This window comes from Myxocyprinus asiaticus, chromosome 27 (genome assembly GCF_019703515.2).
Source record: "Myxocyprinus asiaticus isolate MX2 ecotype Aquarium Trade chromosome 27, UBuf_Myxa_2, whole genome shotgun sequence".
NCBI lineage: Eukaryota > Metazoa > Chordata > Actinopteri > Cypriniformes > Catostomidae > Myxocyprinus > Myxocyprinus asiaticus.
This window is the reverse complement of record NC_059370.1, coordinates 45,288,455-45,315,954: the sequence shown is the minus strand read 5'-3', so window position 1 is coordinate 45,315,954 and position 27,500 is coordinate 45,288,455. Positions and strand designations below refer to the sequence as shown.

Genomic DNA, 27,500 nt, shown 5'->3' with positions numbered 1-27,500 from the left:
AGCCCAGTCTGAGGTCCTGAGCACTCTGGAGCAGGTTTTCATTAAGATATCTCTGTATTTTGCTGTGTTCAGCTTTCCTTCAATCCTGACCAGTCCCTCAGTCCCTGCCACTGAAAACCCCCCTACAGCGTGATGCTGCCACCACCATGCTTCACCACTGGGATGGTATTGCGCAGGTGATGAGCGGTGCCTGGTTTCCTCCAGACATGACACTTGGAATTGAGGCCACTAGTTCAATCTTCATTTCATCAGAACAGAGAATCTTGTTTCTCACAGTCTGAGAGTCCTTTAGGTGCTTTTATGTGTCTTGCACTGAGGAGGGGCTTCCGTCTGGTGAATCTGCCATAAAGCCCAGATCGGTGGAGTGTTGCAGTGATGATTGTCCTTCTGCAAGTTTCTTCCATCTCCACACATGATCTCTGGAGCTCAACCAGAGTGACCATCGGGTTCTTGGTCACCTCTCTTACCAAGGTCCTTCTCCCCCAATTGCTCAGTTTGGCCGGGTGGCCAGCTATAGGAAGAGTCCTGGTTGTTCCAAACTTCTTCCAGTTAAGAATTATGGAGGCCACTGTGCTCTTGGGAACCTTCAGTGCAGCCAAAATGTTTTTGTAGCCTTCCCCGGATCTGTGCCTCGACACAATCCTGTCTCTGAGATCTGCAGGCAGTTCCTTTGACCTCATGGCTTGGTTTTTGCTCTGATATGCATTTTCAGCTGTAAGACCTTATATAGACAGGTGCGTGCCTTTCCAAATCATGTCCAATCAATTGAATTTGACACGGGTGGACTCCAATCAAAGTGTAGAAACATCTCAAAGATGGTCCAGAGAAATGGGATGCACCTGAGCTCAAGTTCAAGTGTCATAGCAAAGGGTCTGAATACTTATGTCAATGTGATATTTCAGATTTTTGTTTTTAATAAATTTGCAGTTATCAAAAATCTGTTTTTTGCTTTGTCATTATGGGGTACGGAGTGTAGATTTGATGTGAAAAAAAAAATAATTTAAAGCATTTTAGCTTGATAATAATAAGGCTGCAGCATAACAAAATGTGAAAAAAATGAAGGGGTCTGAATTTTGACTAAATGTATCATTACAGCATTTCACCTTTTGCAGGGAAGTATTGATTAGTCACATTGATTGTGTGCATCTGAAGACTCGGCGGTGTAACTCAGCACACACACGTGTGTGTGCGCGTGACAGGTGTGTGTGTTACTCACCACACTGGTGGATTATCAAACATCAGATCATATTAATATAATCAATGACATCTGCTCACGTAAGTACAATCGCATGTGTGTTTCTGCACAACTAAATCTCTCTGTCTCTCTAGACACAAACTGATCACTAGTTCTGTCTAAACCCTTGTAAAACAGACTTACTGCCTATGTAGTGTTCCACATGAGTCACTTAGAAGGCAGCTGCCCATGTAGACAGTGAGAGCGTTCACTGGATCTTGGAACTGATGGAATAGAAAGTAGCTGATGCACAAACTGAGTTGAGTGCTGAAACAATAATATTCACACCCTGTTCTCTCACAGGGGAACTTCAGATCGAGCGTGTAAATATTGTGGCGTTCTGCAGTCCAAACAGCATCAGTGTTTCCTCGCCATTGTGAACATCAGAATCAAACCCTTTTTCTTTTTACTCTCCAACGTTCTGCTGGACAAGATCCAGACACTGTGACCTGGACTACAGGATGTGATGTCATTACCTGTTTACAAGCATGACATTGAGTGAGTGTGAGCAACAGATCTGAACTTCAACTACAGACACACTGAACTACTGTGAACCCTCATGTTTTGCTGTCTCTCTCTCCTGGTCATGGTCTGGTCAATCACAAAGACATAAGTGACAACCTCTTTACCCACTTGAGTCTTGTGCATACACGACAACGTCTTTTCTTTACATACACACCGTGACACTGTATAGAGGAGAATGCAGCAGACAAGAGATTGCATTGTTTTTCCTGTATCATGTCACCACGTCAAATTTGAAAGTGCGAAAGTAAACTACATTTGAGAACTAGGAATTCTTCTGTGCTATGAGAACCATTCAGCATGTCTTTCCTTTCTATACCCGTCTCACCTCTCTCTATCTGTCTTACTCTGCTGCAAAATTAACTGTGAGGACAAGTGAAAAATGAGCTGTCTGTCTGCACAAGTAAACTCAAGAATCTATTGACAGTGGAGAAATATATACAGTGCTGTCATTAACTGAGATGATGGGAGAATATCTGTGATTATAGCATCTGTTTGTGTTTGAGTGTTTGTTTGCTCAACAGTGAAAAACAAGAAAACAAGACAAAAGACTCATAATCGCAAACACACGGCGCTCCACGTGGCAGAACTGAACCAGAATATGACATCACACCGAGAGAGAGAGAGAGGTTTTAAGTGTGGAAGAATAATCTACTTGTTTCCACACACACACTCACACACACTCACACACACACACTCACACACACACTCACACACACACACACTCATACACACACACACACACTCACACACTCACACACACACACACACACTCATACACACTCACACACACACACACACACACACACACACACACACACTCACACACACTCACACACACACACACACTCATACACACACACACACACACTCATACACACACACACTCACACACACACACACACACACTCATACACACTCATACACACACACACTCACACACACACACACTCACACACTCATACACACACACACACTCACACACACACTCACACACACACACACTCATACACACACACTCACACACACACACACACTCATCACACACACACACACACACACACACACACACTCATACACACACACACTCACACACACACACACACTCATACACACACACACACTCACACACACACACACTCACACACACACACACACTCATACACACTCACACACACACTCACACACACTCATACACTCTCACACACACACTCACACACACTCACACACACTCACACACACACTCACACACACTCACACACACTCACACACACACTCACACACACTCATACACTCTCACACACACACTCACACACACTCATACACACTCACACACACACTCACACACACTCATACACTCTCACACACACACTCACACACACTCATACACACTCACACACACACTCACACACACTCATACACTCTCACACACACACTCGTTCAGTTTACAGTGTAATCTGAAGTTCACAGGTTAATTGAGGGCCGTGTTTGAAAACAAGTGAAACTGACCTAACGTGAGTCATCTCTGTGTGTGTGTTCAGAGTGATCTGTTTACATGCTCAGCACACACACATATAAACTGTATACACACACAAGTTGAGGAATTTCACAGTATTTCTAAACTGTTTAGCCGACAAATGTCAACACACAACCAGCATGAGTGTGTATGTGCGTGTTTAGAAACACAACTATCCTTGATGATAAAACAATTGTGTATAAAGTGTGCATGTGTGTGTGTGTGTGTGTGTGTGTGTGTGTGTGTGTGTGTGTGTGTGTTATATCCACTGGTGTGTATTCAGAGTCTGTCAGGGTTACAAGTCCAGTAAAAAATGAATGATTCACACGTATAATAACAAACACTGATAATCATACACACTCTCTGTGTCCTTCAGAATATGATATTAATTCACTCCCGGAATTCACAAAGAAACAGAAATGTTTCACTCATCATTGTAAGAACACCCTCAAGATTATGGGTCACCAATGGAGAGCCATCCGTTTAGTGTAGAGTTATTTATTTAGAGCTGAGTGACAAATCATCCACAAGTATTTAATGTGTTTAAGTTTCCTTAAGAGCACCTCTCATATCACATACATGAATCATAATGCAGTCCGTCTCACCAGCATTAGTCTGATAATGACTAAACACACTGTCTGAACGTGGTCAATGTACTCCATCTGTCTCGTATTCCCGCTCGTGTTCATGTTAATTCAGCTGTAAGCTCAAAAACTCTGTCTCACACAAACACATGGAGCCACCTAAGCTTCTTATGAGCCCACAATACTACTGACCTGCTGTTTGTGAACATATCTGAGTTTAATAGACTCTTTAAACACACACATTACTTGGATATCTAAATGAGGACATATCATAGACTTTTTTTGCTTTTATATAAAGCTAATTATAATACATAACCACACTTAAACCCCTAAAAGAAAACATTTAAAATTTTTAGAATTAAACTAGATTTTCAAAATATTTTGTTTTCTGAAAAATTATGAGTGGTGCTTCTGTGCAAAACTTGCCAACATTCTTCTGGGTGGTTGCTAAGGCATTGCTAGGATGTTGTGGGTGGTTGCTGGTTGGTTGCTAGGATGTTCTGGACAGTTGCTGGGTGGTTGCTATGTGGTTACTAGGGTGTTCTGGATGGTTGCTAGGTCGTCTGGATGGTTGCTGGGTGGTTGTTAGGGTGTATGGATGGTTGCTGGGTGGTTGCTAAGGTGTCTGGATGGTTGCTGGGTGATTAGGGTGTATGGATGGTTGCTGGGTGGTTGCTAGGGTGTCTGGATGGTTGCTGGGTGGTTGCTAAGGTGTCTGGATGTGGTTGCTAAGGTGTCTGGATGGTTGCTGGGTGGTTGCTAGGGTGTCTGGATGGTTGCTGGGTAGTTGTTAGGGTGTATGGATGGTGCTGGGTGGTTGCTAAGGTGTCTGGATGTGGTTGCTAAGGTGTCTGGATGGTTGCTGGGTGGTTGCTAGGGTGTCTGGATGGTTGCTGGGTAGTTGTTAGGGTGTATGGATGGTGCTGGCTGGTTGCTAAGGTGTCTGGATGTGGTTGCTAAGGTGTCTGGATGGTTGCTGGGTGGTTGCTAGGGTGTCTGAATGGTTGCTGGGTGGTTGCTAGGGTGTCTGGATGGCTACTAGATGGTTGTTAGGGTGTCTGGATGGTTGCTGGGTGGATGTTAGTTTGTCCGGATGGTTGCTGGGTGGTTGCTAGGGTGTCTGGATGTTTGGTGGGAGGTCGCTATGGTGTCTGGATGGTTGCTGGGTGGTTTTTAGGGTTACTGGGTGGTTGTTAGGGTGTCTGAATGGTTGATGGGTGGTTGCTAGGGTATCTGAATGGTTGCTGGGTGGTTTTTAGGGTTACTGGGTGGTTGCTAGGGTGTTTGGATGGTTGATGGGTGGTTGCTAGGGTGTCTGGATGGTTGCTGGGTGGTTGTTAGGGTGTATGGATGGTGCTGGGTGGTTGCTAAGGTGTCTGGATGTGGTTGCTAAGGTGTCTGGATGGTTGCTGGGTGGTTGCTAGGGTGTCTGAATGGTTGCTGGGTGGTTGCTAGGGTGTCTGGATGGCTACTAGATGGTTGTTAGGGTGTCTGGATGGTTGCTGGGTGGATGTTAGTTTGTCCGGATGGTTGCTGGGTGGTTGCTAGGGTGTCTGGATGTTTGGTGGGAGGTCGCTATGGTGTCTGGATGGTTGCTGGGTGGTTTTTAGGGTTACTGGGTGGTTGTTAGGGTGTCTGAATGGTTGATGGGTGGTTGCTAGGGTATCTGGATGGTTGCTGGGTGGTTTTTAGGGTTACTGGGTGGTTGCTAGGGTGTTTGGATGGTTGATGGGTGGTTGCTAGGGTGTCTGGATGGTTGCTGTGAGGTTGTTAGGGTGTCTGGATGGTTGCTGTGAGGTTGCTAGGGTGTCTGGATGGTTGCTGGGGGGTTGTTAGAGTGTCTGGATGGTTGCTGGGTGGTTGTAGTGTCTGGATGGTTGCTGAGTGGTTGCTAGGGTGTCTGGATGGTTGATGGGAGGTCGCTAGGGTGTCTGGATGGTTGCTGGGTGGTTTTTAGGGTTGCTGGGTGGTTGTTAGAGTGCATGGGTGGTTGCTGGGTGGTTGCTAGGGTGTTTGGATGGTTGCTGGGTGGTTGCTAGGGTGTCTGGATGGTTGCTGGGAGGTCGCTAGTGTGTCTGGATGTTTGCTAGGGTGTCTGGATGGATGCTGGGTAGTTGTCTATTGGTTCAAGTGAAAAGAGTCACTGTGATATTCTACTCTCTAGATCTGACTGGAATCCCTCCTTCAGTATAAGTCTATGGGAAGTTTTCAGGTGAAAATGGTAAGTGTGACCTCTTAGTAAAGTAACAGCACACCTCTACACAACAAGACACATGATTTGAGGGATTATTCATGTCAGGAGCACAAACGCTGCAGGATGAGTTCCACACAGAGCATTTAAAACTTTCTGTTAGAGGTTTGTTCAAATCCGGCCCTGAGTAGATGAATAGGAGGGTAAATTCATGGGGCATCAATTTACTGCCTTGAACTCCAAACTATACACTCAACTGCCCTTCAAACACAGAGAGAATGAGAGCGAGTTCTTCAGACAAGAGTCAATAAAACTCCAGTGAACACTGGCAAATGAGATGTTTGTGTGTGTGAGGATCTGTTGCCCTGTTACTGCAGCGCTCCAGTGTGTTATAATGAGTGTGAGTGAGTGTGTATGAATGAAGAAAGACTTTAGGAAAGAGGAAACCCTCCCTGTTTACTCACTTTCTCAGAATGATTTTGGTTTCACACGTTACAGAGTGACCATACAGTTAAACTGCTTTATTAAAACAGATCTATAAGTGAATTCCACTATAAAGTGAACATCACTATGACCTTCTCACTATGAAGGGCAGATCACTTGAAGTGAGCACTCTGTCACATGTGTATGTTGGTTAAACCCTATAGAAAGTCATCAATACTGCTTTACCTTGATAACGTATCAGCAACATTCATGCTTATTTGAAGCACAAAAAAAAAAAAAAAAAAAAAAAAATAGTATTTGAAAATCAGAAAAAAGACAAAAGGAACAAAACTGTGTCCTTAACATCTTTAATGAGGGAATGAACTACAATCCCATGAAGCACTGCAAATGACATACTCAAATAAAAAACAATGGAAAAATACAATACTATTGATTTAAAGTTGTTGTTAAGTAGTATAGAAAAAAATATATTTAAACCTTACAGTATAATATTATGAAGTAGTTTGAGAGTGTAGGGAGAACGATGTTTTCTGCAGGATTATGGGTAGTGTAGTTCTTCACCAGGAATTCCACTATTAAACACTATTAAAAAAATGTAAGTTGAAATAAGGTGGACTGATGACTTCAGCAGAAGCAAATACCATCAATTAACAACCACTGAGCTCACGACAGGTCTGTCTTAAAAGGGTTACTAATCAATTCCCCTATGGAAAAAATTAGATGGAATTTTTACTTCAGGAACTAGACTGTTGCGTTCTGTTGATGGTTTTCAAAAAGGTACAATCTTAAATTGCCTCTGGCCACGTCCACACTAATACGGTTTGTTTGAAAATGCATCTTTTTTTGGCCTTCCGTCCACACTGTGACGCCGTTTATGTCCGCGAAAACTGAGCTTTTTCAAAACACTCCCCCATGTGGATACATTTCAAAATGCCGTCTTTGTGTTGTAGTGTGGATTGCAAAAATGGAAATACTATATCCGAAAACGATGATGTATTTGTTATCATGTGACACAGTCATGTGATCCATTCAACCAAATCAATCAAGATGGCGGCCCGTGTTATAGCGGCACTGTTGTGTCTGATATTCACTTTGATAGCGTTGTTAAAAATTAAATGTTACTTTGTACAACCTTCACATTGCATTCCTTCAAAGACGACGGGAAGTTTACTCGGAATTGCTATCTGGCGACGGAACACGAGGACAGTTGCGTTTCAGACCGTAAATGCAGCGGCGATTTTTCGCATGCGCAGTAAGGGGACTTTAGCCCCAATTTTTTTTGCCCCAATTTGGAATGCCCAATTCCCAATGCACTCTAAGTCCTCGTGGTGGCGTAGTGACTTGCCTCAATCCGGGTGTCGGAGGACGAATCTCAGTTGTTTCCACGTCTGAGACCGTCAATCCGCGCATCTTATCACGTGACTTGTTGAGCGCATTACCGCTGAAACGTAGCGCGTGTGGAGGCTTCACGCTATTCTCCGCGGCATCCACGCACAACTCACCACGCACCCCACCGAGAACAAAAACCACATTATAGTGACCACGAGGAGGTTACTCCATGTGACTCTGCCCTCCCTAGCAACTGGGCCAATTTGGTTGCTTAGGAGACCTGGCTGGAGTCACTCAGCACACCCTGGATTCTAACTCACGACTCCAGGGATGGTAGTCAGTGTCTTTACTCACTGAGCTACCCAGGCTCCCAACTTAAGTGTTTTCATACATTTCAGTGTGGATAAGCAACTTTTGGAAAGCACTTAAAAATGGCAGTGTGGACGGAGAGCGTTTCGAAAACGCCGTTTTCAAATGTATCCGGCTTAATGTAGACGTAGCCTCAGTTTTCAAAATAATTGCATGGGCAGGGCACCCAGGACCATTTGCAAACTGCAAAGAGCATCATCTGTACACTTCACTTCAACAATCGTAAGGAAGGGCCCTTCATATATGGATTCTGTTGTTCACTTTCATTTGGAACGACTCAACATGAAGTGTCCCCTTCCTGCAAAAAAGCCATTTGGAATTCACCATATACTGTATGTTTGAAAATAATGAGTACCGAATGAAAAATTTACCCAATTTTGTTTTAAACAGTTTCCACTTCCTGAAATGAGGTGTGTTCAGCAGTTTTTGCTCATCTTTTCCACATGCTGAAGGTTTTCTCAGACAAATAAAGACATGGAAAACTCCAAACTCTCTGACTTGCATTGAAAGACAAATCACTAATGACATCTCTGTAATATCTCCCTTGTTTCTCCTAGACGGCAATGAGATTAAATGGAGACATTTGCTGAAGTCTCCTGCGTCTTAGATGTTTCTCTTAAGAAAAAAGATGCACACGTGTCTCCTCTAGAGTTTCAGAGATCTCAACAATGTCTCAAACTGTGCTCAGATTTGCCAAGATACCAAAAAGATCTCAATATGAACTCAAACATTTCTCATCAAAGTCTCTCAAGAGCAAATTTATTTCTTTTGGCATCCTGTTTTATTTTGCATCTGTTTTTATTGATATGCATGTTTAATTGAGTATATTTTATTTGACTTTTTTACCCTTTCTATTCTTATATCTCAATCTATTTTCTATGTAAAGCGCCTTGAGAACCTACCTTAAATGAAGTTTATTATTTATTATTAAATGATCTGAGCTATGCTATCTAGAGGTCTGTACCCAACTTGAATCGACCCGAATCACTTCCTATCCGAACCCGATGTGCATAAATAAATTTTTAAAAAAGAAAAACCTGATACGAGACAGACACGATAAAATTAGACCCGAGTCTGACCTGACGGCAGTATTTTTCGAACCCAACAGGACCCGAATGTAAAAGGCAGTGACATCTGCACAGCCTGCACGCACCAGTATTCAAGAGGGTTTGGTAATTTGGTAATGCCCGAAACGGATAATGGAAAGTTGGCATATTTTAAAGCATTTGAGGCTTCTCAGGTCCGTTCGGCAAAAGCACATTTATTTAAAATGACCCGAGACAGGAGGCTACTAATCAGTCACGACCCACATCCAAGGCACTCGTCAAAGTTTTGGACCCGAACCCGCACAGGTCTTGGGTTGGACCTCGGGTTTTTGGAACCAAAAGGACCCGTGAAGACCTCTAATGCTATCCACATCCATTTTACAGATCTATACTTTTACTATATGTCAACAATTGACTCATTTGTGTATTTTATTTCTCCGGGATTTTAGGAGAAACAGAGACAAAGTCAATCAAGTCTCACAGAGTGAACGTTACTATAACTAAATTTTTGCAAACTGACTTTTATGTGCCGCATTCTACGTTTCGCTGCAGTTTCCTGGTGAAATGAACACTAGAGGTACTACAACTACTGTGCGTTTTAATCACTTTCACACAAAACATGAGTACAACGGCTGATTATGACTTTGAGAAACACTTATTTGCCAATCTACTACTTAAACACTGCTATGATATCGAAATACTTTTACTCTAACGCGTTTTAAAAATGACACATATTTTAACGCTCACACACTTCCTCCAATGTGCAGTAGCGGTTCTGGTGGGGGGGTGGTGTAAATGAAAACGCCCCCGAAGTTGTTGACCGGTGGGGGGGGTGAAGCCCCCCCCCCACAAGATGCCGCCCTGGGCAACTGCCCATGTCGCCCATGCCTAAATCCGCCACTGCCAACATGATTAGCTTGCTCTGTAGCTCACCTGATTGAGTGATGGACTTTGGACTCGGAAGACCGTTCGAGACCATTCGAACGCACAAGCAGACACGTGACATTTGCTTTCTCCACACTATCATTTAGGTTTAGGTGTTGGTTTTGAAGTAAGGATGTATGTTTTGTTCACCTCTCATTTGCATTTAGGACACAACTGGTTAGGTTTAGGTTAAAGTTTTAGGTTAGGGAGGTACGTTTTACACATTAAAACTTTTATCTAATATACATATATAAAGAACGTAAAAACCTCGTCTGATTACGACACCATTTCACTCACTTTAGGCGCCCCCCCTGCTGGACATTTCACTGGGAAACTGCAGCAAAATGTGTAAAGAAGCACATCATTTCCTTTTGCATAGATGTTGCTACAGTCACATAATGTTCTCTCTTGAACATGATTAAACAACCTCTAAAGCAGCTAAATATATTCTTGTGGAGATGCTTGTAAGAAAGTTTGTTTTTGATTTAAAGGGCACATTGTATGCTTGTGTTTTAAAGTATTCATGGTTATGTGAGACCTCCACCACTGATTTGGTCCAAAACACACAATTAAAACTATAACAATTAAACTGAGCTCTGAATGCAGGGCCTGAGGGAAGTTTCTCAAGTGCATGTGGACGTTCCAGATATAAAAACACGAAGCAAACAGGGGAGAGAGAGACTCGAGGCAGTGAAGGTCCACATGAGTTCATCTGAGGATATTTTATTTGGCTGCGTTCAGTGTGTGTGTGCTGCAAACGACCAACTCTACATGAACGTTGCGATTCAACAACTTCTGCTTAACATGTCCTTTTGTGTCCTACAGAAGAAAGTCATACGTGTTGGGAATGACTTTGCATGAATTATTGCTTTAACTGTACCTTATTTTATGTTACAGGATGGAAATGTGGGCAAACATCTCGCTACGGGAGGACAGAGAAGCTCTCTGAGCAGCACACAAATGAACGCATTTGAGCGACTGAAGGACGGGTTTGGGTTTTGGGTTCTGGAAGTGTTTAAAGGCGGATTCAGTGCCAGAAAGACAGAAGAGTCCCGTGTTTTAAAATGAACCCGAGTCATTAACATTCGTTATCTTCTAAGCACTGAAAAGTTATAGGGCAAACAGTGTGGCTCTACTGGGACTGTGAGTGTGTGTGTGAGTTTGTGTGTGTGTGTGTGTGTGTGTGTGTGTGTTTGTGTGTGTTGTGTGTGTGTGTGTGTGTGTGAGTGTGTTTTTCAGGCACATGGTTTCTCTTACCACTGCTACGCTGATGACACACAGCTCTACTTGACTTTCCAGCCCAACGACACCACAGTGACTGCTCGAATCTTTGCCTGCCTGGCAGACATCTCGGTCTGGATGAAGGAGCACCACCTGCAACTTAACCCAGCCAAGACCGAACTCCTTGTCTTTCCAGCCAACCCTGCTGTTGAACACAACATCACCACGCAGCTGGGTGCAACTACAGTAACGCCTTCCAAAACGGTCAGAAATCTAGGGGTAACCATCAATAATCAACTCAGTTTCACAGACCACATCTCAAAGACAGCACGATCATGTAGATTTACACTCTACAATATCAGGAAGATAAGACCCTTCCTCTCTGAACATGCCACACAACTGCTTGTTCAGTCACTTGTCATAACTAGACTGGACTACTGTAACGCTCTCATTGCAGGCCTCCCTGCATGTGCAATTAGACTCCTGCAAATGATCCAGAATGCAGCAGCACGTCTGGTCTTTAATGAACCAAAGAGAGCACATGTTACACCACTCCTCATCTCTCTCCACTGGCTGCCGGTTGATGCACGTATCAAATTCAAGGCTCTGATGCTGGCATACAGAACAGTCACTGGGTCTGCTCCAGCATACCTAAAATCATTTATGCAGAGCTACGCGCCCACTAGAAGTCTGTGGTCGGCTAAGGAACGTCGCCTTGTTGTACCAACACAAAGAGGCACCAAAACACTTTCCCGGACTTTCAGCTTCATCATACCACGTTGGTGGAACGACCTTCCCAACTCCATCCGTGAAGCTGACTCACTCTCTGTCTTCAAAAAACAGCTAAAAACACATCTTCTCTATGAACACTTAACCCGTCATTAAAAAAATAAAAAAATAAAATATATATATATATATATATTCTTGTTGCACTTTAATCTGTTTTGAATGCTATTCTGATGCTAGTGAAACTTTGTAATGTGGCACTTTTCATACCACTGTCTCCTAAAGATGATTCGCTTATGTTTTCCTCTTTTGTAAGTCTTTGGATAAAAGCGTCTGCCAAATGAATAAATGTAAATGTGTTTGTGTAAGTGTGTGCGTGTGTGTGTGTGTGTGTGTTTGAGTGTTTGTGTGTGTGTGTGTGTGTGTGTGTGTGTGTGTGTGTGTGTGTGTGTGTGTGTGTTTTATAGGCTCATTCGGAGGGATTTGTGCCTCTTTAATAAATGTGACCAAACAGTCTTTTATAAAGCTGAGCATTCCTATACCTTCTCTTCCTGCTGCTCTCGTTCTCATGTTTTCTCTCTCCCCTGCCCATATAAAACCCTCTGTAGTCATGCATCTTTTCAATTTAAACATATTTAGTAGTTATATATGTTGTCACTATCTTCTAAATGCTCTTTGATAAATCTGCTTTACTGTTCCAACACACACTATATACAATCTGAACTGCTCTCAGGAGAGTATAGTAAGTACAATAAATTCAGCTTTACACGGCAAGCAAATGTGATTTGCAGGATTATGTGCGTGGCATAAAAATTATTATTGCTCAGAGGTTGCTCTTTCAAAGCTCAGGAGACTTGATGGAGATCTCAGTTATTTTCATTGAAGTATCAACTTTGTCTCAGATGTTTCTTCTATACTTTAGGAGAAATAGAAACACTTTAAAATTCATTAACATAAGTCAACTGCATTAGTTAACATGAACTAACACTGAACAGTACTTTAACAGCACTTTTGGTAATATTGGTTAATGTTCATTTCAACATATACTAATGCATATTTAGCATTAAAAGTTGTATATGTTAACATTATTTAATGCAACATAAACAACGAACAATTGTTAGAACATTATTATATCTTCATATCTAATGCGTTAAATAATGTTAACGAATAGAACCTTATTGTAAAGTGTTACCGGAGAAAGAAATGTAGCCTATATTCTCTGTCACAGCTCTTAAATCTAATTTGCGGATTAGTACGTTCAGTCTTGCCATATAGCAAGACAAACCTGGCGTAATGCATTTAAGGCACATTTTTTGAAATGTTCATAAGCTTGAATGAGATTTGAGAACAGAGTGGAAGATTTTCAGTGAATAACGCTTAAATTTGTATTGTATGACTTCAGAAGACTACTAATTTAATGGTGCTTTTTGTCATTTTTGGAGATCGACAGTATAAACTGAAATTCACTTTCATTCAGTTAAACATTTCTATTTGTGACACAGAAGAAAGTAAGTCATGTGGGTTTGGAACGACATGAGAGTGAGTAAATGATGACAGAATTTCCCTTTCAGTAAAACTCTCTGTTTGTGCTCTCCGTTTCATCTCTACTGCTGTCGAGGAGAAACAACTGAGATAATAAAGAGATCTCATTTGAGATTTCTCTCTCTCTCTCAGTCGCTATCCGCCAAGTAGTCCATGTTTTTCCTCAGAAACTCTGCCAACATCTTTCCACAGCAGAGCAGAGAATAAACCCTCTCTCTCTCTCTCTCTCTCTCTCTCTCTTTCTCTCTCTCATAGAGCACCTATTACTGCTGCTCTCTCCGCCACACCGCAGCAAAACACACATTTCCAAATAATGAGTTCAGGCTGCCAAAATCTCTCCCTCCCTCGGAGCACCAGCGCTGCCAGCTTTCCTTCAGAGAGAGAGAGAGATGGAAAGATATTGTGGAGAATTCCAGGGACTAAGAAAAAGTGAGAGGTTAAAGGTCAGGGCTGTAGGACCGGAAAAGTGAGAACTACAGCAAAGCATTCCAACTGTCCTTACTAAACATACAGGACTCATATCATGGAGAACTGGAGTCTTTGTATGTATTACAGACATACTGTAACTTTCAGTGAAAATGTGGTCTATACAGCATATATATATACAGTATATACTGTGTAGACCACATTTTGGTTAAACCAAACATGAGAATGAATGCACCAAATCTGAATGTGTGCATGCATGAATAAAAAATCTTCCATTCTGCTGCAGCTATCAATTGTCAGTCAATAGTGACTTGAATTTAATCTGATAAAAGTTCAGTGTGATGCATGGCTTCAGAACACTTGTGGTGTTTCTTTATCTTTGGGCACTTTGAGCACTGTGAACTCATTAGAACATGTTTCACACTCTCACTAGTTGATTTAATGTGTGTACTAACAATATCCATCAGTGCGTGTTCATGCATCACAGGAGATTTATGTCATTCAACTCATGAAAATAATTTCCAGGACATCTCAAATTCTGTATTGTGTTTAATAGAATTCTGTGCTGGAAATGAAGCTGATGAAAGTGACATTTTCTTGTCTAACTAAGGTTGATTTCATGGCTAACATTTGATGCATCCTAAAATAATGCTTTGACACTTTTTGCATAATTTGGCAAAATTATAGCTTCATTTGAAATTACACCCAATAAAAATATTATACTTTGTTTTGCAAAACACTTTGTTTCGATGAACATAGTTTTAAACATGTAATAATTGTATTTTTATAATGTATTTTTATTGTTTCATATTGAAAGTCTGTGTCTGGGACAAGAATAAAATATATATAAAATATCGCCACAAATGGCAATTGTCGGGGGCCAAGCACATCTGGAAAAATAAAATAAAAAATAATCAGATTTGAGAGGAAAGATCCTGTGGAACCCTAACTCAAACCTTAACCCTAACTGCCTTAATAACAGTAGCAAAAATTGGATTTTCTTAAGTTATAGCGCCCCCTAGCATCAAAAATTGATGAAATTTGGGGGCCTGGGTATCTCAGCAAGTATTGACGCTGACTACCACCCCTAGAGTCGTGAGTTCGAATCCAGGGTGTGCTGAGTGACTCCAGCCAGGTCTCCTAAGCAACCAAATTGGCCCGGTTGCTAGGGAGGGTAGAGTCACATGTGGTCGCTATAATGTGGTTCTTGCTCTTTGTGGGGCATGTGGTGAGTTGTGTGTGGATGCCGCAGAGAATAGTGTGAAGCTTCCATGCGCTACGTCTCCATGGTAATGCGCTCAAGTCACGTGATAAGATGCATGGATTGACGATCTCAGACGCAGAGGCAACTGAGATTCGTCCTCCGCCATCTGGATTGGGTATTCCAAATTGGGGAGAAAAGGGGAGAAAAAAATGAAAAAAAAAAACAATTCATGAAATTTTGCATGTGACCTCAATGTAAAAAGTAGGTTTTTCAAAAAAATCTAAGTGGTTGAAAAGTTTTCATGCGAAAATTGAAATCCTTGTGACCATCTGATTTGGGGGCACTGAAGGATCTAAGAATAATTATTCTAGCCTATACGATTCCAGAGTTATAAGCAAAAACACAAATTAGCTTATTATAGCGCCACTGTGTGGCGCTATAATAAGCAAAAACACAAATTAGCTTATTATAGCGCCACTGTGTGGCCGATTATCACAAAATTTGATATAAAGCTTCATGTAGAAACCCTTCTTGTGTATTATAAGTTTCATGACCATCAGCCATTCGCAATTTATGAGGTGCTGAAGTTTGACTGGCTGCTGGTGGCTATTTTGTTTTTACTTTTCAAATCTATATGTTACGGATATGTTAGCACTTTAACCAAAGAAGGTGCATATTTAATTTGTACTTTGTCAATCAAACGGCTGCAGAGTTATGACATTTTTTTAGTTGTAGCGCCCCCTATGGGCAGAATTGTAAGAAAATTCAATTTCTCAACATGGCCTGTTGACTATGTGTACTGGGTTTCGTTACGTTTGGACTTTGCGTTGAGTAGATATTGATCAATGAATCAGAGTGTGTTCAAACGATGTAATTGTATCGCTAATATCTTCGGAACGATTAGATGTATCAAAATTCTTTTTATAACTTTTTGTCAGGAGGCCTGTAGATTGTGTTTACAAATTGTCAGACTAACGGCCTAGGAAGAGTTAAAAAAAGTCGGAGATATACGAAATACGTAAAAGTGCTTATTATAGCGCCACCTAGTGTCAGATGGGTATGTGTGTATGCGCCTGAGTATTTTACAGTTTTTGCTGCCCATATACATATAGGGAAGAAAAAGAATAATAATAAGAAGAAAATCTTAACAAATACCTTCGGTGCTTGGCCCACTAAATATGTATATATACAGTATATAATGACTATTTTTTATATTTTTACCTATTCAGTATTCAGAGACTTGACCCACCTTGATGAATGACACTGCAAACTGAAGTGTGAACTAAAGACAATCATAACAGAGGTCATTTTCATATAGAAGTCTTAAAGGTACAGTGGAGCAGGAAACTTTGACACAACAAGAGGACTCAAAACAGTATTACCACAACAGCCACCATTACCATAAACCCTGAATGTTCATGATGCCAAAATATCACGTACAATATCAGAAATAATGTCTTCCCTTCAGCTCCATGAGACAGACATGCATACAGACAGACAGAGAGAGAGAGAGACATGAGGTTTGTGGAGGAAACAGACAGTGATCTACTGTAAAGGAAGGGATGGTAAAATCATTGTGAAACTCCACAAAAGCTGGATCGCTTCAGACGGTTTGACTGCTGCTTTCTACAGATTTCAGGATACAATAGTCTCTTTCAGCTGTATTTTAGTGAGTTTTTCCTCCGATTTCTACAGTGCTGGGGAAATGTCTTGAGAGCAACAAGTAAACATTTGCAACATTAATCATGTTTAATTTGTAATAAATGTTTATACGACTGCATCAAATTTGAGTGATTATTTCAGGACAAAGAACGAGTCGCCTGCCAACATTCAGAAAACCAGAACAAACTGTTTTGAGTTTAAACATTCATACCTGAGACTTTATCAAGAAATCATTGTGGGAGGGGCCTGGGTAGCTCACTGACTACCACACCTGGAGTCACGAGTTCGAATCCAGGTCGTGCTGAGTGACACCAGCCAGGTCTCCTAAGCAACCAAATTGGCCGGTTGCTAGGGAGGGTAGAGTCACATGGGGTAACCTCCTCGTGGTCACGATTAGTGGTTCTCGCTCTCAATGGGGCGTGTGGTAATTTGTACGTGGATCACGGAGAGTAGCATGAGCCTCCACATGCTGTGAGTCTCCGCGGTGTCATGCACAACGAGCCACGTGATAAGATGCGCGGATTGACGGTCTCAGAAGCGGAGGCAACTGAGGTTTGTCCTCCGCCAACTGGATTGAGGTGAGTAACCGTGCCACCACGAGGACCTACTAAGTAGTGGGAATTGGGCATTCCAAATTATGGCGAAAAGGGGATAAAAAATAAATATATTAAAAAAAAATCACTGTGAAATCAATGAAATGTCAGATTGCAAATACAAAAAAGTCAACATGAAACGACGTTCACAACCCATTCTACTAACACAACAAAAACGAATACTAATTTGTTAATAAAGTAAACATTGCTTCAAATTCTCAAGTAATTAGTTTCCTGGTGAAATTACTTTATAAACATGTATTTTTCGCACAATAACTCACACACTGCTTTGATATCGAAACACTTTTACTATAATGCATCATTTGAAAAACAACTAATTTTAACACTTGTATTACAGACTCACCTACATTTACACATTTATTCCAGTGTGCTTAGCTTGCGTGGTACTTCAACTGATAGAGTGTTGGACTTTGGATTCAGAAGACCAACACTCGAACCCAGCCAAACAAACAAACTGACATGTGAGACGAAAGTGTCATAGAAGCGATAGGAGTTAAGTGGTTGCTGCTTTTCATGTTGCATTTTGCTTTTGGCCACTATTGGTTAGGTTAATGTGTTGGTTTAATGTAGGGATGTTTTTTGAGGGTTCTTTTGATTTTAGATCACTTTTGGTTAGGTTTAGGTTCAAGTTTCAGGTTAGGGAGGTACATTTTACTCATTAAAATCTCCATCAAATATTCATATCTGAATACAACAACATTTCACTCGCTTTTGGCGCCCCCTGCTGGACATTTCAGTGAGAAACTGCAGCCAAATGTGTAAAGAAGCTCTTAATTTTCTTTCACAAAAATTTTGCCACGGTTATGTAATGTTCATGAGACCAGGCCGAGCAAACAGTCAGCAAAGAAACAAATTACAAGCAACAGAAACAAATTAAGAGCAATATAACAAAGAAATATACATACATATATTACTGGTCTTCACTGTTTGATTATAATACCAGAATACTTCAATAGACACTAAATTACAGAACAAACAGAACAGGGAGCATGAGTGTCCGGATCCTGACACAGACCAGAACCGAACCAGACAGGAAGTCAGGATCCAGACACCATGCCCCGGACACAAACAAGACCGACCGAAGAGCTCACACAAAGAACGTACAAGAAACACAAGACAGACAGGGAACGATGATGCCATGGTCCCATCAGACAAAAACCCAACCTGACAAGATGACAGGACCATGACATCACCAGAGAGCACACAGCGGTAACTCACAACCGGACCCGTGCACTCACACAAAGACAGGACACAAAACACAAGACAGAACATGGGGTGATGATGTCACAGTCCGGTCAGACAAAAACCCAACCTGACAAGATGACAGGACCGTGACATCACCAGAGAGCACACAGCGGTAACTCACAACCGGACCCGTGCACGCACACAAAGACAGGACACAAAACACAAGACAGAACATGGGGTGATGATGTCACAGTCCGGTCAGACAAAAACCCAACCTGAAAAGATGACAAGACCGTGACATCACCGGAGAGCTCACGGCGGTAACTCACAACCGGACCCGTGCGCTCAAACAAAGACAGGACAAGAAACACAAGACAGACAGGGAACAATGATGTCATGGTCCCGTCAGACAAAAACCCAACCTGACAAGATGACAGGACCATGACATCACCGGAGAGCACACGGCGGTAATTCACAACCGGACCTGTGCACTCACACAAAGAACAAGACAGAACATGGGGCGATGATGCCACGGTCCCGTCAAACAAAAACCCAACCTGACAAGGTGACAGGACCGTGACATCACCGGAGAGTGCACGGCGGTAACTTGTGCAAGGCGGTAACTCACAACCGGACCCGTGCGCTCATATAAAGACAGGACACAAAACACAAGACAGAACATGGGGCAATGATGTCACGGTCCCGTTAGACAAAATATTTTGATACAAATCTGCTTTTTTGTCCCACTGTTTACATTCACTTTAGACATAACTGACTGTGTTGTTTACACTTGGACATTTTTTTCTGTGAATCTGACAGTTGAGGCGCGAATCCACATTAGCATGAGCGCTCTTGGAGCACAAGCGCAAGTAAAGCACGCACATAAGCTGCCTGTCAGTCAAACAGTGCGTGGCTACAGAACCGTGGAAATTAAAAGTCAATGTATAGGATTCTCGTTAACTGAATGATTTCTCACTCTCCTCTCTTATTCTTTTGACCTTTTATCGAGATTGACCAGTGGTTGTCTCTCAATCGTGATCATCGTATTGAGTACCCCTGGTGTAAAGTGTCGCTATATGACAGCTGGACGAACGATAAGAGGACTTGATGACGTCAGCTGAAAAGGAAAGTCGTTTCAGAGGTGGAGCAAGTTATTATATTTTAATCAAAGATTATGAAGACTAAGATTTTATTTCTTTAGTATAAAATGCACTCATGAAAAATTCACAATAAGACCAGGAGCATGTATTAATAAAGTTAATAGTCAATTTTCATTGCATGTTGAGCATTCAGAAGTTGAGCCGGAAAAGCCACGTAAGTATCAGTTTGACTCCTCTAGGCAAATTTCGGGCATTGTGGGCTCTAGTTTCCTGAGTGCACAAAGCAAGCACAGCACTTTGTGCTACGATTGTGCGCAATATCTTATCCAATTTTTCATGAGAGCGCTAATTCAAAGTGCAATTTTCAGCGCAAAGCGCAAGTGGGCTTGGGCGGGAGTGTTTGCGCTATCTGTGGGTGTACATCCAAATCCTGATGAGAATCACATTTTACAAGCATATAATAGGAGTGTGTCACTGCCATAGAAATATGCCCGACAATCATCAAGGATGCATTTTAATGCACAAAAGAACGTAAGTCCATATTTCTATTCTTCTAACTCATTGGTTCCCAACCCTGTTATATCTCCCTTATATGACACACCAAATTCAGGTCGTAGAGTCTCTACTAATGAGCTAATGAGTTGAAAAAAGGTGTTTGCTTATGACTTATGGCATCGCTGCGCTTAGCGCCAGTATTTTTGTCTAAGTTCTTGCCAATGTCCAGGGCCAATCCCTGTCGTTACAGCAGATCATGTGACCTCACATGAATGAACGAGAGGCACCAACGAGCTGAGACGGGTTAACCAGAGACCAGCGACAGTGAGCTGATGTTAACCAGAAAACACATTAAACACTCAAACCCCTGGAGGATTTACAGCCAAAACAACTATTTATTTATATCTCCTGTTACAGTGATATAAAATCAACTATAGCTCTCCATTTATGTCAGTTCATTGACTCAACACAAATACAATAACAGCATTGATTTAATGCAGCTGTTCTTACCTGCATCATGAGCGGTGATTATGAGAGTGTATTTGTCCTGTGTTTCTCTGTCCAGTGTTCTGATGAGATTGAGTTGACCACTCGAGGAGAGACTGAACGCTCCCGCATCATTCCCACCACTGAGAGTATAACTGACCTGACCATTAGTGCCCAGGTCATCATCACGGGCCACAACCTGCCAGACACAACACACACCTTTTAACACAGCAATGCAAATATCTTAATGAAATATTTCAGTTTCAGTACAAGTCAAGCTCAACAATAATGAAGAATGATTAGGTGTGTTAAAATGTTTGACTTGTAGTGTATGTAAGAACCAAATCCACCCACTTTAATATGAAGAGCAAAGTTCTGGGACTTGCCTGTAGAATGTTTTTGGGCAGGTTTCCCAGGTTCTCCTGTACGCTGATGGTGTACGGCGACAACTCAAATATTGGTGAACAGTCATTTACATCCAAAAGCACGATGTTAACGGTGGCGCGATCCGTCCGGGGGCTACTGCCGCGATCTGTTGCTTGAACAACCAGAGAATACGAAGACCGCGTCTCACGATCGAGAAGTTTTGCCACTGAGATAACTCCCGTTACGGAGTCAATCCGAAAATCGGAATTCGTGTTTCCACTAGCAATGGAAAACCGAATCTGCCCATTGGTTCCCTCATCTGCATCACTGGCAAAAACCTGGAGAACGTCGGTTCCGGTGAGTGTGTTTTCCTCGATTTCAATGTCGTAGATGTTCTGCGAGAAGCTCGGCGTGTTATCGTTCACGTCCAGAATGATCATGGTGACCTCCATGGTGGATGAAAGAGGCGGTTCACCTTTATCAGTGGCCACAACTGTTAGCGTGTAATTCGCCATCTCCTCTCGGTCCAACTCCCCAACCAGCATGACTCCACCGTCGATGTTCCCGATGCTGAACTTGTTTCCGAACGGCCCCTTCAGTGAATATTCCACGTAGCTGTTTGGCCCGCTGTCTGCGTCGGTGGCCTGCGCGGTAAACACTACAGTATCCACTGGGGTGTTCTCCTGAATGTACGCCATCTTCTGAGAGGTGAAAGTGGGCGGGCAGTCGTTGACATCCAGGAGTATGATTGACACTTGTGCAGTACTGGTGAAGCGGGTCATGGGAGGCGGGGCTAAGTCGTTAACAGTGATAACCAGGTTGTAGAACGACTGGGTCTCTCGGTCCAAGACTTTCTTGGTCTGTAAGACGCCCGTGTTAGTTATGGTGAACTGCGACTGCGGGTCACCAGACACTATAGTGTACTGCAGCTGTGCATTCAGCCCTGAAAAAAACAAAAACAACAAAAACAATTTTATAAAATTAATTATGGTTAATTATACATGCAACACCTGCTGTAGAAAACACAGTAAAACATTATGAGATAAACTGCAGCAAATTATTTGCAGAGTAAAACATAGCTGACTATTCAGGTAATGTACTGCATGACACTTTAATATGAAGTGTAATTCATCTAATTTACTTCTGAAGCAAACAATGGTGAGAAATGGTGATTATATTTCATTTAATACAGAAAAGTATTGATAAAAATAGTAACTATTTTTTACCTAATATTTGTGTGAAAAAGAATAATAAAAAAAATATATATATATATATTATATATATATATATATATAAAATACAAATACATTTAAATTTAATTTGATAAATAAAAATTAAATATTAAATAATAAATAAATAACGTAACCTAATTTAAATGAAGTATTTTACCCAATATTTGTGTGAAAAATAATAAAATACAAAATTTAATAATTAATAAAATACAAATAAATATTCATTTAATTTGATAAATACAAATTTAATATTACTTAACTAAAAAAGATATAATTTAACCTGATTAAAATTAAGTATTTACCGAATACTTGTGTGAAAAATAATAAAAATAAATAATCAAATAAAATAAATGCAAATTTAATTTAATTTCATAAATAAAAATCAGTTATTTATTAAAAATATTTACAAAATAAACAATTAAAAATAATTTAACCTTATTAACATGGTTAAGGTTAGGGTTAGTATTTTACCCAAAATGTATGTGAAAATGTATAAAATTAAATACTAAAGTAATTATTAAAACAATAATAAATGTAATTTAATTTGATAAATTAAAATAAATTAAATATTAAAATTAATTTAAAAAATAATTTAACCTTATTAAAATTAAGTATTTCACCCAATATTTGTGTGGAAAAGTATAAAATAATATAATAAAATATTAAATAAAATAAATTAAAACGTTAATAAAATGTAATTTAATAAATAAATAAATGTGATTAGATTAAATACATAATTTAAATATTAATTTACAATAAAATTTCATTATATAACAATTGAAATAATGTGTTAATGGCAATTAAAGTATCATGTTAGCAACACAACATCAAACTCGAGTCGAGTCTCTTGTGAACAGTGACATTTTTGTTGCCTATGTAGAGCACTCAAAATTACTCAGTTATGAGACTACATTTCAGTTTGCCTGCAGCCTTAGAAAGTAGCTGCCTATGTAGACAGCTGACAGCAAGGCAGCTCACTAGATTTTGGAGTTTCTGTCTATTTTTTTTTGGTCACAAAATAATTAGCTTTCAGAGCGATTCTTATCTAAACATGTGAAGCACATTAACTCAAGATACCATCGCTTGTACGATCATTAAACAGACATGAAAAACGTTCAAGTTGTGTGTAAAACAGCACAGATCGAGCGCTCACATTAGCAAGTAAAGTTATTTTCTAGGTTGTCTGTTATTCTTTTCAGCCTTTTCCTGTTCCGAGAGAAACTACATGCTATCCTGCATAATTGTTGTATTTTGAAGGATTGGCTGTAATTTGTCGATGAATACTTTATTGTCCAGTTGTGTTGACGCAGTTCTAATGCTGCGGTGAGCGTGATCTGGATCTGTAGATACAATCTCGTCTGTTCAGAGTAAATAAGCTTTAATTGAGCGTCTGTAATGACGGTCAGACGCTGCTCATGTGGAACGGCTTCCCACACTGACGCTGTTTACAAAACATCAGAACCTAAATGCTGACCTCCGCCGCAGGGGTCAGAGGTCAGGGGTCACAAAGTGCTAACAATGGTGTCTCAAGTCTTGTATCGTTAAAAATGCAAAGAGGACAGCGCACACACATATACACAGGGATGCGCTTAGAAAGCAATGGAAAACCAGCAGGAGAGAGAGAGAGAAAAGAGGGAAAGCCACAGGCAGGTCACCAGAAGCACATCAGACAGTTTAACACAGAGACATGAGACGACACTGAACTTTATCTACTGTAGGTGCTACAACACCATTGACCAGATTTTTGCTATTTTAAAGAAAAGAAGGGGGAACATGAACATGATATGACATGAACATGTTTTTAAAAGAGGCTATTCATAAGATTCATTCACAAGAGTAGGCCGAGTATACTACAGTACACTAGTACACTAGAGAGTATAAATATAGTACTAGCTGAGCAAATGAGTACAGAATTTGGGTATCAATTAAATGAATTAAATGTATGGAATCAGATAAATGTCAGCATTCTTGCACTGAAATCCAAAATGAACGAATGTCGTTTTTTAGATCTTCAGTGGTGTTTTGTTAGCTATCGAAAACATTTAAACTCAAGTTTGTATCGTACCGTCATCTGCGTCTGTCGCGCTGACGGTGAGAACGGCAGCTCCTGGACTCAAATTCTCGAGGATTGACGTGCTGTACATAGAGCTGTTGAAGACCGGTGGGTTATCGTTCACGTCCAACAGGTTGAAGTAGACACGGACGGAACTAGAGAGACCGCCTCCATCCCGGGACTGGACCGTCAAGATGAAGAACTGCTGAGACTCGTAGTCCAGAGGACGAGTGACATTAAACACACCGGTGACCGGGTTCAAAAGGAAGGTTGAGTCTTCGTCGTCCTCCTCTATAAAGTACGTGATCTCACCGTTTGACCCCGAGTCAGAGTCACTGGCCAAGATCGCTGCCACGATAGAACCTGAATGAAAAATGACAACAAGAGTCTTAACATAAAAAATACCTTTTCTGCTGATAACGAACCGAAACGATGAACATTTCATTTCTAATCCCTGATAACATTTGATCAGAATCAGAACTGATTGATTTCTTCACCCTGAAACTATCGTGGTGTCGTACCTGGAGTCATGTCCTCTGGAATATCAAATGAATACACAGAGCGGGAAAACTTGGGCATGTGATCGTTCACATCGCTGACGGTGATGTTGACTCGTACGTCTGAAGACTGCTGACCATCGTCTGCACGCACAAGTAACGAATACTTCGACCGGCGCTCTCTGTCCAGGAGCTTGGTGGCGATCAGATCACCGGATTCGGGATCGATACGGAAACTGTCGTCTGCTCCACTGATGATGGCGTATGTCACCAAAGCATTCGGACCCTAAACAGAAAAGTACACGTCATTTTAATAAAACATGCTGCTTTGTCACTCATACAAACTCACTTTGCTTTGATTTGCAAATACTGTTTTAAAGTCCTTAGTAACAACAAAGGAAAGTGAAACTAAATATTTAACAGGGAATAATGTAGGGCAGGAATCGATTTTATTCATTAAGACTTGCTTGGTTTGTGAAAATAGGACATTATTAGGGGTCCAAGCCACGAAAGTGTCTGGGTAGCAAAAACCGTAAGTCCTAGAAACACCAAATTTGGCAGAATGGTCCCAAATCCCCCCCACTTCTCAGGTGCACACACACACACATTTGACCCTAGGTGGCGCTATAATACACACTTTTAAGTTTCCACTAATTTCTTCAAAGTTTTTCCTCTGATTTTTCAAGTCAATAGAAAAAAAAACACATACAGTATATATCTTGGATTTCATTTTCATCTATAAAATGTTTCCACCACTTTGAGGTTCCTAATTTACCAATATAATCAATAGAATTTTGATCCATCAAATTGTTCAGTGAATATGGGCCAAGGCCAAAAGATTCATTGGTTTATATCTTCTAAACAATTTGACAAATCAAAATTCTTTTGATAACCCTTTGTCTTAAAGGTCTCTAGATGATGCATGCCAAATTTCATGCGAACTGGACCAACGGTGTAGGAGGAGTTGGAAAAAAAATGTTTTTTGGAAAACTTAAATTGGCGGATGGATATGAAATCAGAAATATACATTTTGTTTGTCTGCAAACACTTATCTACAAAGTAACCAGAATTACGTTGCCCCTGACAGATCTGCATTTTTTTTCTCTCCCCTTTTCTCCACAATTTGGAATGCCCAATTCCCAATGCGCTCTATGTCCTTGTGGTGGCGAAGTGACTCGCGAAGTGACTCGCCTCAATCCAGGTGGCGGAGGACGAATCTCAGTTGCCTCCGCATCTGAGACCGTCAATCCGCGCATCTTATCACGAGGCTTGTTGACCGCGTTACCGTGGAGAGATAGTGGAGGCATCCACGCACAACTCACCACGCAACCCACCGAGAGCGAGAACCACATTATAGTGACCACAAGGAGGCTACCCCATGTGACTCTAGCCACCCTAGCAACCGGGCCGATTTGGTTGCTTAGGAGACCTGGCTGGAGTCACTCAGCACACCCTGGATTCTAACTCACGACTCCAGGGGTGACAGTCAGCGTCAATACTCGCTGAGATACCCAGGCCCCCACAGATCTGCATTTTTATCTATCTACCAATTAATTATTCACAATAAGACAAGAAATGTGTAATAAGAAAGCAAATGAAGCTGTTCAGGTTGTAGTCGAAAAACTCAGAATTTGCATTTTGGAACCACGGGTTTGCTCGATATCAGTGGGTTTTTATAATGGCAGTTGCACAATAAGTAATGTTTATCACAGATCTTATTTTACTCATGAATTGAAAAACCCCAACAAAAAATAAAATAAAATAAAAAAACAAGAAAATTCAAGAGGGAACCCATGGTGAATTAGCCTTCTGAACAGCTCTATAGGGTCAATTGTGTTTTAATGTTGACACATTAGCTTACAGCCCTGCTGACAGAACCATCTCAAACCAGCCTACGGTGGTTTGCTGGTCACCAAGCTGGTTTCAATGGTGTGCTGGTTTTAGAGGGGTTTTGGAGACATATCACTTGGATGTGAAACCAGCTAGACCATCTGAGACCAACAAATCACCTTAGGCTGGTTTAAGCTGTTTTTTTTTTTCATTCAGAGTGTTGAACTTCAGGGGCCGGATTCACGAAAATGCTCTTAAGAAAAAAATGTAAGTTCTTAATATAAATTACAAGATGTTCATAAGAACGTTCCTAAATGCAATTCTTGAAAAATTCAAATCAATCTTAAGAAAAAAGATAAGAACTTTCTTAAGAACATTTTTCAGGAATACAAAATATTATTCTTAAATTAGAAACTACAAAGAAAATGGTAGTTAAGAAGAAATTTCTTCTTAAGAACATTTCGTAAATCTGGCCCCAGTTTCCAGTAGCACCAATTAGTGAGAGTGCAAAGTATTTAATTACTACACTGGTGTCGAGTGTCTGCGAGGTCATGTGCAGTCTGCAGCTGACACACACACACACACACACACAAACACAGACTCACACACACACACACACACACACACACACACACAAACACAGACTCACACACACACACACAAACAAACACAGACTCACACACAAACACACACACACACACA

At 41.0% G+C, this 27,500-nt stretch overlaps 1 protein-coding gene across 1 annotated transcript in view; it reads right to left on the bottom strand.

Moving 5' to 3' along the window:
* LOC127418062 (protocadherin Fat 4-like) overlaps positions 1 to 27,500 on the bottom strand; it is a 117,050-nt gene that overhangs the window by 26,589 nt on the left and 62,961 nt on the right. The window contains exons 3-6 of the mRNA XM_051658417.1: positions 24,993 to 25,254; positions 24,484 to 24,834; positions 21,207 to 22,129; positions 20,845 to 21,019 (exon numbers count right to left, since the gene is read on the bottom strand). Of these exons, the coding sequence (XP_051514377.1) occupies positions 20,845 to 21,019; positions 21,207 to 22,129; positions 24,484 to 24,834; positions 24,993 to 25,254 (1,711 nt within the window). The remainder of the gene's footprint in view (positions 1 to 20,844; positions 21,020 to 21,206; positions 22,130 to 24,483; positions 24,835 to 24,992; positions 25,255 to 27,500) is intronic.